This window comes from Caloenas nicobarica, chromosome 2 (assembly GCF_036013445.1).
Source record: "Caloenas nicobarica isolate bCalNic1 chromosome 2, bCalNic1.hap1, whole genome shotgun sequence".
NCBI lineage: Eukaryota > Metazoa > Chordata > Aves > Columbiformes > Columbidae > Caloenas > Caloenas nicobarica.
Window position 1 is genome coordinate 71463383 of NC_088246.1, and position 18379 is coordinate 71481761.

General features: G+C 39.4%; 1 protein-coding gene and 1 long non-coding RNA gene across 2 annotated transcripts in view; one reads left to right on the top strand and one right to left on the bottom strand.

The window, feature by feature from the left end:
* The window catches only part of CAP2 (cyclase associated actin cytoskeleton regulatory protein 2), a 68549-nt gene that overhangs the window by 20715 nt on the left and 29455 nt on the right, over positions 1-18379 (top strand). Inside the window, exon 4 of the mRNA XM_065630266.1 lies at positions 12382-12459. Coding sequence (XP_065486338.1) covers positions 12382-12459 — 78 coding nt within the window. The remainder of the gene's footprint in view (positions 1-12381; positions 12460-18379) is intronic.
* Positions 1-18379, bottom strand: part of LOC135986309 (uncharacterized) — a 58224-nt gene that overhangs the window by 3245 nt on the left and 36600 nt on the right. Inside the window, exon 3 of the long non-coding RNA XR_010605868.1 lies at positions 10451-10508. This is a non-coding gene — a long non-coding RNA (uncharacterized LOC135986309). The remainder of the gene's footprint in view (positions 1-10450; positions 10509-18379) is intronic.

The following is an 18379-nucleotide window of genomic DNA, read 5'->3' on the forward strand; positions in this document are numbered from 1 at the left end:
TCTAGACCAATGCCCCCTGAAAGAGTGGGAGCTTTTCCCATTCATTTTGATGGGAGCTGGCCCAGGCTGTTAGTTTCTTGACACCGACATTGCAGTAAATACCACTTGCTTTTCTTCTTATTTAAAAAGGCAAGGAAGAGACAAAAGTCAAACAGACTCTATTGAAAAATACAGGCCATGGTGGCCAATACTGTGTATTTATTTAGTTGCGTATTGCTGGCACAAGAAACGTGCACCTGTAAATTTAGGGTGGTGGTGGTAGGAATATATAATGAGAACATTCCATATGGCATTCCCTCAGTCAGAAGCATAAGAAATCAGAAACACAAACAGTCAAGGCTGTCAGCCGTTCTTCATAACCTGTTTTCATGGGGCTTCTTTGCATATGGAGTAGTTCCTGACTAAACCCAGAAGTAGCCCTGTTGATTTCAGAGTAATGCAGTTGATCAGGGACCATTTTTTGGATAAGGGTCTAAAACTGTTGTCCCCTAAAAGCAGAGATTGTATCTGAATGTGGTTACATATTAAAATGAGATTTTCTGATCTCCAAAGGATGCCAGGAAAAATGTATCTGAATGATTTGAGTGGGAAACCTTATTGCAATGGGAATCCAAACAAAACTCCATCGTGTTTGCCCAAGAAAATGTTAAAAGATAACTTGCTCATATGAAAAAAATTAACAATTGTGAATAACAATGAATTCAGAATAATATCCAGAATAATATCCAGTGTTCAGACTAGATTTAAGGTCCGTGTTTTACCAATTCACTTAATTAATGATTGGCACAATTAATCAAGGCCTACATTATATTTTCAGCCATTTGAAGTCCAAATCAGAACTCCTTATATGCTCATGCTAATTTTGCTATCCTGTAAATTTTTTTCACTGAAGCCCTTTAAGAGCAAATTTGAGTCTACTGACAGGAAACCTGTTTTTCTTGGTGGCTTTCCAGGAGAAGTACTGTATAGACCCAGAGTGTCCCACAGGTTGAAAACCACTGCATCAGCTTAACCAAAAATCATCAGGTGATAAAATTACATGGCTAAATTAGCTAGCTAAATGACGAGTAGCTTTAGTGTGCGGACCAGCTGCACTCACAGCCACCAAGACAGTGTGAGAGTGTCTCGATGAACCTGTTTCAAAGTCGTGGTGTAGGACACTTGCCAGCGTAAAGCAGGGAGAAACTTAGGAGGGAGATTTGGAGACATGGAGCTGGCACAGATCCAGTATCCATGGGGAAGTCTTGAGAAGGTAATCTGACTTTTTTACTTTGCCCTCTGATTCAAAGCAGTCCTGGTTTGGGAGGCCATGGGTGGTGGGTCATTTCAGGCACTCAGCCTTGGAACAGTGAGGTCTGTGGTTCTTACAGCAGTAATTTCCAGTGAACCACTGCCAAATTAAACTATCTTGATCCATCAGGAAAACCAAGACAGAGGAGAAGAGAGACAGTGTCCCCACTTCTCTCATCAGCATGAACCTCTTGTGACTGAAAACTCTCTTTACTGGCATCATCGCTCATGGTTCTTACCCCTCGTGTGAATAATTATGATTTTTCAAGTTGCAGTGGTAACATTATTTAAGCCCATTTATTTCAAGCTGAGAAACACACATCCATGATTTTTTTTTTCTTTTTTTCCTGTTTTTGGACACACATCTCCCATGCTTGATGGATGTCATTTGTTGCTACAGGCTATGAGCAAGTCTTTTATTAATTTTCAGTCTCATTCTTTCTGAAAAGCACGTGCACACTCTTTTCACTCATCCTGCCTCCCCATCCCTGACCTGCTTTTATTTTGCTAGTTGGTGGTTGCAACTGTTTTGAGTGTATAGAAATGCTGGGCTTGGAAACTGAGAAGGCTGTTCATTATAGTCAGCAAAAATCCAAACAATGAGCTCAGAATCTGGCTCTTCAGTCAGTTTCTAGTAAAAAGGAGTTCAGTGAATAATGAGAATTAAGCCACAAGGGAAACCAATGTGCGGTTTGAATGTTGTTTTAAATAAGCTAGGAATGCTGTCAGGAGTGATGAGGGTAGAATGTGGCCACAAATGTGTATTGCCTCTTTTTATCCAGTATGAATTGCATGATCAATATGGCCAGATTAATGAATATTGAAGAGTCCATTAGGATAGATTAAACCATGTCACTGTCACTGCTAACTTCTGTTAGTCTACTAACATCCATAAACAGAATTACATATTTCCCTAATTAATCTGAACTGCAAAGCAATTTAATTTTTGCTGGTTTGTTTCATAAGTTGAATTGTATGTTTTATTCTAAGTCCCAGAGCTATAATAAAAAGATTGGTTTGAGGTCTTGAAGTAGATCTTTGAGGCTGAAGTATTTCTTTTGTGTTGTTTTAATACATATTCTGTTTTAAAAAAAACCACCTTAGGTCTAATGTGCTTTTGAAGCACATCACTGTGCATGTAGATAACCACCTTGCCTTTGAGAGAGGCTGAGGCTCCCTGTCCAAGTAAATGTGTGCTTTTGATATTTAGCACTTCTGAAAAGGAAAGCCTGGCTTGGGTAGGAAGAAACTTTAAATATCATTATAGATGTGTCGCCTTTAAGCTTTGAACTTGCTTCCATGTTAGCACATTTTGGCTGGGGTCTGGGATTCTTCCAAGGTGATAAAAATGGAAGTTACAAGGAGGCAGATCCTGGCACTTTCAGCCTCTGAGATGCTGTCAGGGAGCTCACTGGGACTGCTTGCAGCATGAGGTGGGCAACGTCACCAGTTGTCCTGAAGTATGCGAGAGGCAGAACACACACACAGCCATTTTAGTATTAAGAACGTATTTATCCAAGCTCTCTCTCTAAAGACAGTGCAATTTCTTACAAATGGATGGTTCTCTAGACTTTATATTACGGAATCTGGCATTTGTCAGACACAGAAATTCAAGAAATCAGCTCCTCAGAAGGGTGCCCAGTGAACATTCCTAGAAGAATATTCATGAAGTGATACCTCAAGTGCTGTAACCTTTCTTATTTACAGAGGTAAGCATCTGAAATTCCTGGAACTTGTATTTGTTTAATCAGAGACACACGAAAGACATCCTAAAGCCTGGGAAATCCCAACACCTTTTCTGAAATTTCCTCAGCGTGGATTTGGACCTTCACTGAGAAGGGCTTCTGAGGGAATAGCTGGGGTAGAGAGTGGGACTGCTTAGCAGCAGATCTCAGGGGCAAAGTGGCCCAGCAGAGAGGGAACTGGAGTGCCTGCGGCCAGCACAGGCAAAAGTGTGGTTGTACAGATGACAATGAGACCTGCAGGCCCCTGAGATCTCTCTGGTTGTCTGATATGCTGGTGTACAGGGTCTGTTCCATGTAGGACGTGTAGGTTTGCCTTCCTCCGGGAATGAGGTCTCTCCACAAATAATTCCTTGACACGGGCAGCCAGGCCCTCCAAAGAATTCTGAACTCAGATGTCCATGGGAAGAAAAAAAAATCAACCTGAATTTAAAAAATGTTTGATCTTGATAGTAGCCGAAGTTGGACTTCTTCTATTCAGTACATTGTATGTGGTTCCTATTTATTTAAGGAAGTAACGCCTTCAGAGACAAAGAATGTAGCTCCAACAGTAGAAACTAGCAGCTTTGGAAGCCTGTGAAACTTTAATGTACCATAGTTTCTGTTTTTTAATGAAATCGTTGAAATGGGCTGGTTATCCTTTCTTATCTCTCTTTGAGAACCTACTTGCTTTTGCAGGCTAGTCAGGATGAAGAGCTATAAGACCTTTCTCAGCAAGATTGTGGGTAACTTCGTAAATGCTTGTGCAGGTTGGGGTGCTTTCTATCTCCTCTCCCTAATACTGATTAAAAAAAAATTACAATTTGTCAATGGCATAAGCTTTGACATGTTACACAAAGGATATTTCCATACTGTCATTGGTTAAATTAATTCCTGTGGAAAACTGCATACTTTTCTGAGATGTCATTCTTTTACAGTGTTAGCCTTTCACCTCAGGACTCCTGGGGACAAACTGGAGGCAGGTCAAAACCAACTGACGACTATTTGCTGTTCCTTATACTCTAAAACTCATATACTGACAGTCTTTGATTATTAGAAGCTCCAACCAACAATGGTAGCCAATATAGATTTCAGTGATATATACTCTGCGCTGTAGAGAAGCCATTTGTTCTTAAAATGCTTGGCTGTTTTTATCAGCTGTTTATTTCTATAATTATCACTAATTACATACCATGAAGGCAGAACATGAGATCACAAATTCTGCACGGCTGACAGTCAATTTTGGGGATGTCCAGTCTATAGATAAGCACCAGGGACTGGAAGATCAGGTGTTGCAATGTGCCAATAGCATCTTTTACTTCTACTGATGTGGAGGCCTTTAAATGTACATCCATGACTGTCTGCTGTGCAATGAGATGGCTTTGAAATCTCCAGCAGGTGACTGACTCTTTGCAGAAGACAGCAGTCTGCACTGTAAATGGCAAACTTGAATTCTTGAACATTTTCAATAGACCACATCTTCTGTAATGTGTGGACTATTTATTTTTGCACACAATTCTCAGTATTGTTCTATGCTGAATCTTCTGGAATCCCTAACTAGCATCATACTACATCACTTTTTTGAACTTCCACGTAGAAGTTAAAATGAACAGAGGTTAAGAGAGCTGCAGATTTTTGGCTGTTGTAAAAGAGATTAATGAAGAATTTGTGAATCTGGAAGACACAAAATCAGCCAGAGCTTCAGGAAAGCATCAGCTAGTCAAGAGCTTTGGTCTGGACTTGCTCTTCTTCTCAGGTGGGTGGAGGTTATTAGAGATGTTTTGGGAGAATATGATCTCCTACTACTTCACTTGGCAGTAATCAGTAGATGCAATGGCCCTGCAGCCAAATATTTATATCTGTTTGAAACAGTGACAGATGAACAAAATAACGGACTGCTTATTCTACCAAGATTAATAATTAATTATTTATCAAAGCGGACATTTAAATAGTATTCATTAGGTTTTAAAGCTAAAAATCCCTTGAGAACAATCTCAACAATTCATGTCATTCAAACCTGGGAGAACTTAGAGGAAATTCTGGAATACCGGGGCAAATTTTATTGCTGCAAAAGAGGCAGAACCTGTATATTCTTTATCCAAGGCAATAATTTTGTAATTAATGTAAAAACGACTGTTGTGGCTTTTACTACAGCACATCTGTACAGTTTGTGTTTCAGATGGAGAAATAAAATGGCAGCAACAACTTACCCCAAACAATTCTATCAATCTCTTATGTCATGAGCATTGAAAGATCTTTGAGATCAATATGGTTTGAGCTCCACCAGAGGTATGAGTTCTGAGTGGTTTAGTCATGCTCAAGCTTACTAAAAGGTAAAGTTAATGAACCTAGATACAAATGCTACTCTGAGGCAACATATCAGTAATATTGGCTAGCGCTGTGCACAGTTACATGACGCAGTGTTTAATACACTGGCAGATATAAACAGCTAGAGAGAACAGCACTGATATAATTTTACATTAGTACTGGATAGGCAGTAGCAATGCTGAGAAATTTTAGCAAAAATTCCCTAATATAGACATAGCCATGGAGGCTGAAAAACACACACAGAAAACCACAGTAACAGAGGACAGCTGATTGGTGGTAGTCAAATGCATCTGTCTGAAAATAGAAAAGAAAATATCTGGGATGGTGTCTGGCTCCATCAAAATCAATGGCAAATCTCCCATTTACTTCAATTTTGACTAGAATTTCAACCCTGTTTTCTGCATGGACCAGTAGGAGAAAGGTGACAGCCTTCCTTCCTTCCTTCTTTCCTTCCTTCCTCCCTCCCTCCCTTCCTTCTTTCCTTCCTTCCTTCTCTCTCTCTCTCTTTCTCTCTCTCTTTCTCTCCTTCTTTCTTTCTCCCTCTCTTTCTCTCTCTCTTTCCTTTTCCGGTATAAAAAGTTTGGAGAACTGCCACTGGCTCTTCAGCATTTGGCCCAGTTTTAAAAAAATCTCTATCAGCCATTTAGCTGTACAAAATAAATACTGTCTCTTCGGCCGGCCTGGATAGTTTCTATGGCAGCCCCATACTTAATCTAAACTCCATTCTTTTTCCATTTCTTGCTTCTCCCTTCAAGCCACCAGCCACTTCACCACTTCACTTTGAAGAGGCTCTTGAAAGCAGAATGTAAAAGGCAAACTATTTCTTTTCCTCGGGCAGTACTGTCCCTTTTAGAGAAAGACTGAGGTTTCTGCTTATAATGGTGAAGCTCCAGCTGTAGTTATAATTTGCTGTCAGTCAGTGTGTCTTTTGCTAGACCCAAAGGACCCAGAATTTTTCCTGCAGAAACTACGATCAGAACTTTGGATCGCTAAATTCCAATTATTTCCCTCATGTCCTCTTTACTATTTCGTTTCAGAATAAAGTCATTAAGTATATTTTAGAAATCCAAAAATGTATATAGATCTGTATTTTGATTTGCAAATTATCACAGTTAATATTAGCATGTATATATATGCAGATGGGTATTATCCTCCAGCAACAGAAGTCCAGTGGATTCTGATCTTTATATTTTGCTTTTCAGGGCTATGACTCTGAGGAAATACATTATTAAATATAATAGTATTTGACAAATTTAATATTATCAGGTCAATAGGGTAATTTTCTTGACTAAATTTCATTAGGAAATCCTTTGTTTGTTTCTTTCTCTTCTATTTAGGTTTGGGTTTTTTTTCAAAGACTGAATTTACTTGCAACTCGAGATTTGAATGCATGTGCCTGTTTCTTCTTGTAGTTTGCCAAACTGTTGTCACATAAATAATATTTATATTTATTAGTGCTTGGATACCAGAATGATGGGCAACTTAGCTTGAATTAAAACATTCAAAATGAGAGAGAGACAGATCCTAAAATCACATCTGCTCTGAACAACTGAACTTTGCCAAAGCAAACTGGTTTAAGCTCCAGGTTCGGTGCATCTATGTCTACTCAGTCTGAAAGAGTGCAAGTTCGGGTGGAATCCATGCTCATGCTACTTCAAACAGGTCAGAAGCCTTGTCACCATTACACATCTCTCACAGAGCCTCTGGCAAATATTTCAAGCAGTGTCTTCTGGGAAGGATCAAAAGTTGGCATTGTATCGTGACACAGAAGGTTAAACCAGTTGCTGTTAAAAAGGTGATTTCTAAACACGGATGATTCCTCCATTAAGTTCTGCAGGCTTCATTGTAAAGAGGCCTGTCTGTGCTGTGACTGCGATAGCGACAGATGGGTCACTCGCTGTAGTCAGCCACAGGTTTCAACAGGCATGAGATTTGGCAAATGTTCCATACGTGTCAGACTTCAGCTCTTCCAACCATATCGGTCACCTCACTCAGCTGTCAAACACACCTGAGGTAAAGGAATAAGACATTTATTCCGCACTTCACTGATGCGGAAACAGAGGCGGTGATTGGAACGCCACACGGTCCTGGCGTTCAGGCCCATGGTCACAGCCGTCTCCTCCAGCTCCCAGAACAAACTGCCAAAAGCCAAGTAGGAAATGCTTTGAGGAACTTGCTTCCTTCAAAATATTCACCTCAGCTGAGGAAGCTGTCTGATGATTGCTGTGTCCATGCATGATCCCAGGAGTGCCAGAAGGATTACCCAGAGTTTTTAGATGTCAATTATCTGTTGCTCCAAAATACGCCCATTTCTTTCTGCAGACAGATGTGTGCAAGTTTGTGGTGTAGTCTACTTTGATAGATGTGCTCATGATTCTCAGGCATCTTTGACACTCAGGCTTCATTACTATTATTCATTATAACTGAAAGAGTTTCAGCTGATTTGTCCTGTGGCAATCTTTGGGCTGAGCCTCACAAGCTGTTGAAAAAAATTCCCCCTGGTCCATTTTTACTTATTAGTCTTCACTGGATATGAGAGTCTAAAGAAAAGAGTCATCTTCCTATAAAAAGTAGTGCTGGCTGCTTAGTTACACAGCCTGCCTGCTAAATAGAAGGAGACAGTCATGAAGTGTCACATTTCAAAGACTATGAGAAAGAACTGGAAGGGCGATAGACTGAACTAATACATTCTTAATGAAGAGCAGCTCTTCTGTTACTTTGTTGGGACACGTGGAAAGAAATACCGCATGCTTGGTAATAGTAAAATTCAGAAAGCCATTTTTAATTCTGTTGGAGAAAGAAGGAAGTAACTGTGGTAGAAGTCCTACAAAATTCTGCTTGAAAAATGCAAGAACTGTGTCAGCGTGATCCTTTAAGACTGAAATTCAAAGGTGAGGGATGTGAGTGCTCTGATCCCTACACAACTAAAAGCTTTTGGGGCTGGATACATTCTAGGCATACAGCACAGGCCTTAGAATTAGTGTCGAGTTCACTGACCACTGAATGTTCCCAACAACCTATAATAAATTTGGAATAATAAGAAAATGCAAAAAGCCACAGTTTTCATGCACCAGAGGTAACTCAATGAGTTACCAATGGCTTGGGTGCCCTCAAAAACAGCTCCCAGCTGTTTTGAGAAAATGGCCTTGGCCACACTCTGCAGTAGAGGGGGAGGAGAAATAAGCATTAAAGAGTAACACTTGTCCGGCAGAGAAGTACATCTGGTTCCACACCCAACAATAGTTTTAACACAGTCAGATGAGCAAGACACATGTATGAGGCATACTCAAAGAATGTCAGTCTTTTAGGAACATCAGTGTACATCGTCCAACAATCTGCTCCAGCTCTGATCAAATCCCAGTGCTTCATCAGAAAGAGGTGAAGAATCAGATAACACACCAGTTGTTACTTTGAGGGGAGAAAAAAAATCCTCTTCAGCCTCCATGAGTACCAGTGGGAACCCAAAAGCGTGGATTTAATGCTTTGTAAACAAAGTACCAAACAGACACATTTTTCAAACCTCATTGATGCTACCAGCTCAGTATGTGTTCAAGAACTTACAAAACAGTCTTAATTTTCTGTATCTAAGAACACTTAGCTCATGTTTTATGAGCTGTTTGATCAGCATTTAAAGTTCTGTCTTAAAATAATGCTGATTCTTTGTAGGAATTTGGAAAATCGCTTCTGAACTTCACTTTCTGGATAGCTGGAAATCTTTTAAATTTGAGACTATGATTACTCGTGACCCAGCTGACAGCCCTGTCATCTTCTTTCTCTGTTATTTATGTTCTGTATGAGAATCATCATATTCCTCAGCTACTGTATTGCTAAGCAAAACAAGCAAAACTTTTTAAGATTTATTGTTGTATGGCAGATACATAGTGCTCTAAACATTCCAATAGGTTTTCTCTGCATCAGTTCTGAATTAAACTAATCTTTATTTAACACAGATGACTAGGGTTTTACACAGAATTCCAGAGGAAGTCCTCTCCAATGGTACTGACACTTCCTTAGCTCTACTAAAAGTATTTTGCCATATCCATTACAGAACTGCATAAGCTCTTTTCACAAAGCCACCTTCCTGGTTTTCATACTTGCATTTTCCAGTCTTCTGCATTTCCAATTAATCAGTTCCTTGTTTACACCCAAAATGATGCATCGTTTTAAAGGGGTGGAGCAAAGGACTGCTAAATTTTATCCTTTTCGTATTACCTGTGCCAACAAAGTTGTCTTACTCAAGTGATGAGTCCTTCTTGACAATACTAAAACCTCCTAACTTTGTGTGGCCCACAAATTTTACAAGTGCACAGCTAATTCTTACTCTTAGGACACTAATAAATATATTGCTGGTTCCTAAAACTAATCCCTGAGAAACACAACTAGCAACTTTCCTCCTCTCAAATAACACCACCTGTAATATACCCTATTGTTGTCTCCGTTTATCCAGCTTCTCATCCAATTTAGGAGTTTTTATACTAATTTGCATCATTTCCGCTTAAAGTAGGAGTTTCCTATCAGGACTCATGATAAGCTTTTTATATAATACCTAAACATACTGGATCTGACAAATTATCCTTGTCTAAGAAACTGAAAACTCTAAACAATCCCCCAAAGTAATGATTTTAACTGCAGATGATCCTATTGTAATTGATCCCATTTTTAAAATTTTCATATATGTTTTTAATCACTCTTTTCAAATCCATTCTTAATGTGCATGGTGCCAAAGTCAAACTAACAGCCATGAAATCACTTGATATACTTTTTCCCCCTCTTCTTGGGCGTATTTGCCCAGTCTGTCATTGCATACTTCTGTCATCTGGTACTATCTCCAAGTGATATACATTCAAGGTATTTTCTACTTGTGCTTCCATCTGCCAGTGTCTTCAGTACTCTAGAAGGAAGATAATATGGACCAAATGATTTTGTCACACTAAGCTACGTATATTTGACTTCCCTTTCAAATTATGTTATTCCCATTGATTTATCATCATTATCCTTAGATATCCTTTCAGTCTCTTCATGTACATCAACCTCCTTGAAACTGGAGATAAGCATTTATTCAACCACAGGTAAGCTATACATCAAGAATAATGTAGACATGCCCTGCTTACCCTGCAGGTCACTGCCACGTCCTCACTTCATTGCTTTATTTCTTTATTGTTCCAGCACCTAAAAACAACAAAGCTTTCTTTTACTTTTCTGTGCAAGGTGCAGTTCAACAAGGCCTTTCTCCATCATTCCTTTGCTTCTATGTTATATAATGCCTGAAAAAAGTTTTCCTTGATAATCAAGGCCTCTTTTCACTCTTTGGGGGTTTTGTACCTATTCTTAGTATCTTGCTTTAGTTATTTACTCATTCAGAGACTAGCCCTTTCCTACAATTTCTCCCTCCTGCCCAGCATGCATAGATTATTTCCATTCTTAATGTAAATGTGTCTTTTCCTGCATTCCAATCATTAGGTTCCTCAGGCCAGTCATCTTCATTCACTGATCTATTTTCTAAAAGTTTGCTGTTCTAATTCTTTGGTATAAATTTATTTTTGTCCATCTTGCAATTTAAGAAGAACCAAATCCATTCATTATCACTTCCTCCTATAACATTAGTTTTTGGTCAGCTGTTCTGCAAGATCCTCCTTGCACACAAAAATTAAGCTTAAAGTAGCCCACATTTTGTTGTTTTATGAATTTCTGTATCAAAAAGTCAGTCTTCTGAAATGTCTAAGAATATCTAAACCTTGTTATTATTGATGGTATTTATGTCTATGCCTGGAAAATTTAACTCTCCTATGCTCACACAAATTCCCTTATTATTTATTTCTTTATCTATTTATAGAGATGGTTACCCTCTTTCAAATCTCAGCCTTTCAGACCATAATATCCCCTTGTCCCCAAATACTGTCCAAGTTGGATCTCTTTTACCATCTTCCTTGCAGTGATTTTCATCCTAACAGATTATGTTTTATTCATGCCATCACATTTTAAGATGAATAAACATAATTTGGCTGTTTTACTTTGCTACAACTTCAAATTTCCTGACTTTTATGTATTTTAAGTTGCATGCACATAGGCCTGTATATAAAATTTCCTTGTTTTCTTTTTAGATTGAAGAAACCCCAAGGAAAAACAGCATGAGATTCCCCACCCTTTCACAAAGTGATTATAAGTGTACCTATTCATATTAGATTAACTTAACAGAATTTGGTTTGGTTTTTACTTAGCAATATACACTAGTTATGAATAGTTCTTTTCTATACCAATATTGCTTTCTCCTAGTCCCTACTCATGCACTTGAATGAGGTATGGGTGATACTGAAATAGCAATAAGCAATGTACATCACCCATAATGTACAGAAAATGTGGAGTGTTCAAAACCAAAAAGACTAGAAACTTGAACAGTAGAGTCGACCCAGGGGTGTAGAGATTTACCTCCCGTCCAGAATGTTATCGTGTCAACATGCTGTCAGATGCAGCTTTAACCCAAATTCTAGAGTTCTGTGGGGGAAAATTGCCCAAAAGTCTTCAGCCACCATCTCTCATAGCCATTGATCTTAGGGTCTGCTCCCAGAGGACAGGCAAGGAATGAATTGCAGCAGAGTCCCTCAGCAAATATGTCAAACTCAACTACTCAACTACTACTCAACATCACTACAATCTAAGTCATAGTTCAACAGAATGTTTGCAGTTTGGTGTAATAAGTTGTTATCATGCATTCAAGCATAAACATCGCCATTAAAATGCCTAAACGTCCTCTGAAGTGTTAAAATTAGATCCTCCTGTGACTAATCTTATAAATGATAACCAAAAGATTGCATATCAACTTGTTTTACTTCCTATCTGAAGAAGACAGGGAACTTAACCTTAGATTTCAAAAAATTTATAGCTAAGCCAGTACTGTAATACATTTCTTCCAGTCAGCCTTGCTGTGATTTAGATGAGAAGCTACAAGCAAAATTTGAGCTGTCACACTTGACTTTGAGCTGCCAAGAAGAGGTATTGGAGGCTACAGGCTAAGGTTTAATTTATATTCCTCCTTTTGTTACAGGCAGAGATGGTGCGTGCTGCTTTCCAAGCGCAGAGATCTTTTCTGGTGTTAGCATCTCAATGTCAAGAGCCTCAAGAGGTAAGAAAAGTGACCTAGAGTTTCGAGAGAAAGTGTATTACAAAGGCTGTGTTCCCATGTGTCATCAATCCCTGCATTTGCTATTATTTGTTACTTTATTTTTACAGTGCACTTAGAGACTTGCTTTCAGTTTTATTAGAATGGTGCTACAATAATCATAAAGCCACAGTTCAGAGTTAAGAACCTTTTCTGTACCAGTACATAGAAAATCAGTGAAGAAATCAAAGGAGGTTTCCACTTTACAGCTGTAAGTGGGACCAGTGTTTCTCTAGAAGGTGGAAATGCCATGGAATAGACTGGCTTTTTGCTGGCCCTCCAGGGATGCTGTATGACAGACTCTGAAATCAGGGGATAAGCTAGTGACAGAAGAATCAATACTGGCCCGTATACTCAGTATTCTCCAAGATGAGGTCCAGGTTAGGCCAATTCTGGAAGGAAGGCAAAGCATTTTGTCAAGAAAATAAATTTTAAAAAAACAACACCACTTGATTTATATACTTATTTTAGTGGCAACTATTTAAATCCTTCCTTCACAACTAGAAAGCACAGGGAGGCTGTGGAGTTGTTATGAAATCTGATTTGTAGTTTCTGGAGGGCACAAAGTTTTGGCGAATAGCACCATATCCTTCCTGGGAACAACCACGTAGCGCTTCTGTGGGGCCACCCTCGAACCTTCCTTCTTAGAGTATGCAGAAACTAAAGTCTTCACTTGCAAAGTGCCCCAAGGACTTCAGTTCTGTCTTTTTCCACCAGCTCCCTGCTCCATAGTTCACTAAATTACATATTTTCAAATCAGAGCTCTCTGCCATGGACATAAATTATTGAAATTTTGCTGTCACTATAGTTCTTAGAGACACAAATTAGAAGTTTTTCTAATCAGTATGTTTTAATGGCAAGGGTAGTCAAGGAAAAAAAAAAGCACAGATATTCCAGGCGAGGCTTTTATAGAGTTGCAAGCAAGAAGGGATCAGTTGTTTTTCCAGCTGTCCCTGATCTCAGAGAGTAAAAGTGGGTCATGACTCACAGAGAACAAGCAAAATTCCCACTGGTGCAGGCCTCAAGCAGTCATTTATATTGGCTGTGAATACAATTGCACCCAGTGGCCCACAAAACTCTTCAGGCTCATAGGTAAAATATTCCCCACTGAACAGTTTCCGATGGCCCACAACGAAATGCAATGTGCAAAAGCGCTGGTATTATCCCGGGTCTGGTGAGAGCAGAAGCTCTGGCTCACTGTTTGGCCTCCTGTGCTGATGTGCCACCGGTTTGATTTCCTCTGCCTTTCAAGTGGGAATGGCAATGGCTTCTCCCCACTTCTCTAGCCTTACAACTTTCAGACCTGAAGTCAAGGCTTTGAGATTTTTTTCAACTGTAAAGTTTAGAAACTTTCATTTTAAAAATGGCAACAAACAAGAAGAACAGATGTAAAAAGAGATTCTCCAGCAATCCAGAATGACAGTTACAGAAGCATGAAGAAAAGCAACAAATAATAAAACCCTTGCTATAAACATTACCAGAGCTGACCATGTGTATCCATATGTCTTAGTTGCATGTTATCAGGCTTGCATAGATTTCTGTAACTTGTTGAAGGCAAGAAAGTATACTTTTATCATTTAACTGTCTTTTAGCACCAAGGAAATGCTGTATGTGTGTACACATCATTCGAAAGTTAACACACCAGGAATATTACAGACTGAAGTTCCTTTCTCTCTTTTTTGCGCATACTTTTTGCACACATAATTCAGCTATATTATAGACAGGCCTGAAAATAATTGAAGGCTGCCTATTCTGTGCAACTTGAACAGTATTTTCCACTGCAAAGTGTGATGGTTCCAGGCACCAGGCTTTTTATATCTCCATCTCAATAGGGAAAATAATCCTGTTGTAAAGCCATATAGTTAACCGTTTTGAAAAATCTGGTTATCACTGGCTAACACGGAAGAAGGAAAGCAGCAGGGGTCCTCCCCCCCACACCCCCAGGACCTTATTCATGTGATATCATCTGGGCTGTGCTTGTATTTATAGCCTAGAGCCACGGAGACAGCCTGGAATCCAAACAGGAAAGCTAATCATTAGTGTATCAGAATGCACAGAGCAGAGAAAAGCAAATGAAGATGACAGCATATCTACAAATGCAAGAGAAAAGAGAGTAATTCTGTCATTCAGCTGTCTAGACTGTTTGCTTTATAATGTAAAGCTGTGAATGAGCCAGTGAGTTGCGATTATGGCATAGTAGCTTTGTAGACATTCAGAGACAGCAGTGTGGAGACTGAGGGGATTTACTGAGTTCCTGTCATGTTGGGATGTCATACATGGTGCCTTTAAAAAAAAAAAAAAAGAGGGAGGGGGAAATGCCCTGGAAAAATAAATTAGCTCAGCTCTTGCAGCTTACAAACTAATGAAGAAGGAATTCAAACAAAAAGAAAGCTCCTATATGTATAATAATCCTTAGATTTTTTTGTGCTCAGCAGAGAGAAACATATATTGTACAAAAGGCAATATTTTTTCCCCTCTGTGAAAATGTTGAAGCTCTAGTATTCATTTAGCTCTTGAACTCCTGCTATGAGTCACTAGCAAACATTTTCAAACAGTTAAGCTTGCTGAAGTTGCTTTTGCAGAGTTTTGCTTCTTGTTAATAAATGTTGATATTTTTTCATTTGGAATCTGTTCCAGTGCACTGCCTTTATTATCTGTGTATGTGAAAATAGTAGGAGTCAAGAAGGTAATTCCAGCTGGCATACCAGTCTAGCATCAACTGCAATAAATTACTTTGCAGAGTGCATGTTCTGTTACTTTTTATGGTCATGTTCTATATTTGTAAGTGCAGTGGAAGGGATCACATGATGAAGCCACCGGTTGATATTCCTGTTTGTGTATGTCCCAGCTTATGGCTGCTGAATACAGGCTCATTCAGCAAGATGGGATTCTACAGTTCATCCATTTATTAGAAACTATTTTCTGACGCCAAACTTCAAATATTAAAGAAAAAAAATTCTCTTATAAATTATTTACTGTATATTAAATAGTACAGAGAAGAAGAAGAAGGGAAAATAAATTAGAATATTGCTATATTCTGTGAGAAGTTGTTTAAAAAGGTATTTTGAGACCATACATTTACATGTTGCTTGGGCAATCCAGAAGATAGATTTTAACATAAACCTTCACAAAACACTCTGAAACAGTTTGGATCTGAATTTTCTATTCCACATAATCTTAATTCAAATACAATTCTGATTGAAACATTATTATTTTATTGTATAGTAATTTTAAAAGTTATCAGTGTTCCTGAGCAAGTTTATCTTTTTAACTTTTTTTTTTAACTTTATGGCCATGAATACTAATGTACAAGATCACTGCTCAAAGGCACTGCTCTGAATTCACTGTGAATGGTGACTTATACTGTCTTCTTTTTATGAGTGGTTTCATTTTGCTTTAAGAGTTCAAACAATTTTAAGAGTTGCTCTGAGGGCATGAATGATCCGTTGTTCCCATAATGGAAACTAGGTAACGAGATAAGTTTTTCTATGAATCTATATAAACATATCCAGGACGAGCATACTCTTGGTAAGAAGTACTACAAACAGATTTAAATGACAGATGCAGTTCAGGCTATAACTGATTATGTAATTTCTCATTTAAAAAAATGCTGAGTTAATATGACTGCCAGAGCTTATGGATTTAATTACTAACATTGTGCAGACAAGCATTCCAATTAAATACTTAGCTTTAATATCCAGATTCTGTACACAGGTGGGAGGAGAGAGGTGGAAGGAAGTGAGAGATGAAGGAGAGCTTTCCCTTTTTTAACTAGAAAAGGGGAAAAAACACCTGAAACCCAAGAAACTGTATTTGAAGTTAGACTTAGAGCCATGGGAACAAGTCCTGAGGTTTTTAATTTTTTATAGTCAAGCAAAAAATCTATTGTAGGAGTAGAACAGTTGTGGCAATTTCTTTGAATAAAGAACCCATTCTCAGAATTTTTATATAGAAATCAAATATGAAGGTTTACAGTTCCCTACTCTCTGACAGTGTAGGATTGCTCATTTTTTTTCTCTCTTCTATTTTTAACGTACTTCAGTAACAGGACTCCTAGGACTTCTTATCCTGCATCCTAGCAGGATTTGTTTTCTAATTGCCTTGATTTTCTTATGTCATTTCATTTCCCACTACTTTTCCTCATACTTACTGGGATCACCCTTACTGTTTTCCAAAAATATGAAGAGCAGGATACTCCTCATCTCGTTAGTTTATTACTTACTCATGCAAAAGAGTTTGAGCCAAGTTTTGCTGCCATTCTACTCAGTTGCTTGCTGCAAACCTGCACCTCTGTATCTAGAAATAGCTCAAGGAAGAATTTGTTTCAGTCCTTTTAAGGTCCTGAGGTCCCTAACTTAGAGAAGGTGCCAAGAGTGACATGGACAGAGCCTGAGAGTCCTGAGCTCTAAAGGGAACCCCTTCCCCCGTCCTGTGCTCTGAAATCTTGCCAAGCTGTTGACATATTTCTGTTATCAGCAAGCCTACAAATGCATGCGACATGTCGTCACAGCCGCAGTGATGGACCAACTGGCAGGTTTGTCACCAGCCTGCTGCCTTACAGCATTCACAGGCTCATTTTTGGATATTGTTGCAAACTCTAACTCAGTTTCAGGTCCAGATAGCCCCCTTGACACCTGTTATCTCATAATTTTGTCTCAAATGTGCTCGACTGCATTTAACCAGCCCCAAGCTCATTTTATTTTCTATCATAGAATCATTTATGTTGTAAAAGAATTTTAAGATCATCGAGTCTAGCCATAACACTGCCAAGTCCACCACTAAACCACGTCCCTAAGCACCACATCTTCACGTCTTTTAAACACCTCCAGGGACAGTGACTCCACCACTTCCCTGGGCAGCCTGTTCCAATGCCTGACAACCCTTCATGTGAAGAAATTTTTCCTAATATCCAATCTGAACCTCCCCTGATGCAACTTAAGGCCATTTCGTCTCATCCTATCACTCGCTACTTGGGAGAAGAGACCAACACCCTCCACGCTACAGCCTCCTTTCAGGCAGTTGCAGACAGCGATCAGGTCTCCCCTCAGCCTCCTTTTCTCCAGGCTGAACAGCCCCAGTTCCCTCAGCCGCTCCTCATCAGACTTGTGCTCCAGGCCCTTCACCAGCTTCATTGCCCTTCTTTGGACACGCTCCAGCAGCTCAGCATCTTTCTCATAGTTGATTTCTGCAGGCATCCCTATACCATTTCTCTTTCTTCATGTGTGTTTGCCAAAACTCCCAGGTCGATAGCCCCTGCCATGAAAAGATGGATGCATTTGAGATTCAGCCCTGCCCCAGGGGCAGAGCACTCAGCCAGAAGAAGGCCCAGAGACACCTGAGGATCCAGGGAGTACAGAAGGGCCACAATCAGTGCAACATCTCCCAGCCTGTTCTAAAGAGAAACAGAGGCAGAGATGCACATTATCGCACAGCTCTGGACTGGCTCCCATCAACGCCACAGACTCTCCAGCAGTTCACGTTCTGTGCAAGAACCAGGCTCCAGTTAAGCAAAGGCTCCTTGCACTTGTTTACTCCAGTATGTCTGTACTTGGGCTAAGAACAGCATCACCCTGTAAGGAAGATATTGCAGAAGATAATACTCTCCATCTTGTCTAGCTCCTCATCTGACATACCTGCTAAGCAATTTTGGGGATCCTACAGACTCTCACTGGAATTCTATTGTGTCCTAAAATACTGTCCTAAAATTACTAGGCTAGTTTTCAATCCCTGTAGCAATGTTGATATTCAAACTGTGCTAAACCCAAATCCCAACCAGTATGCTCTTTTTTCTGTGCTACCCAATTGTTTTCCCCGGATTTCTGGACTGCGCATGATCTTCTAAAAGGGAAAGCACTGGAGATACAGCTGACTGAAAAGCAGGGCT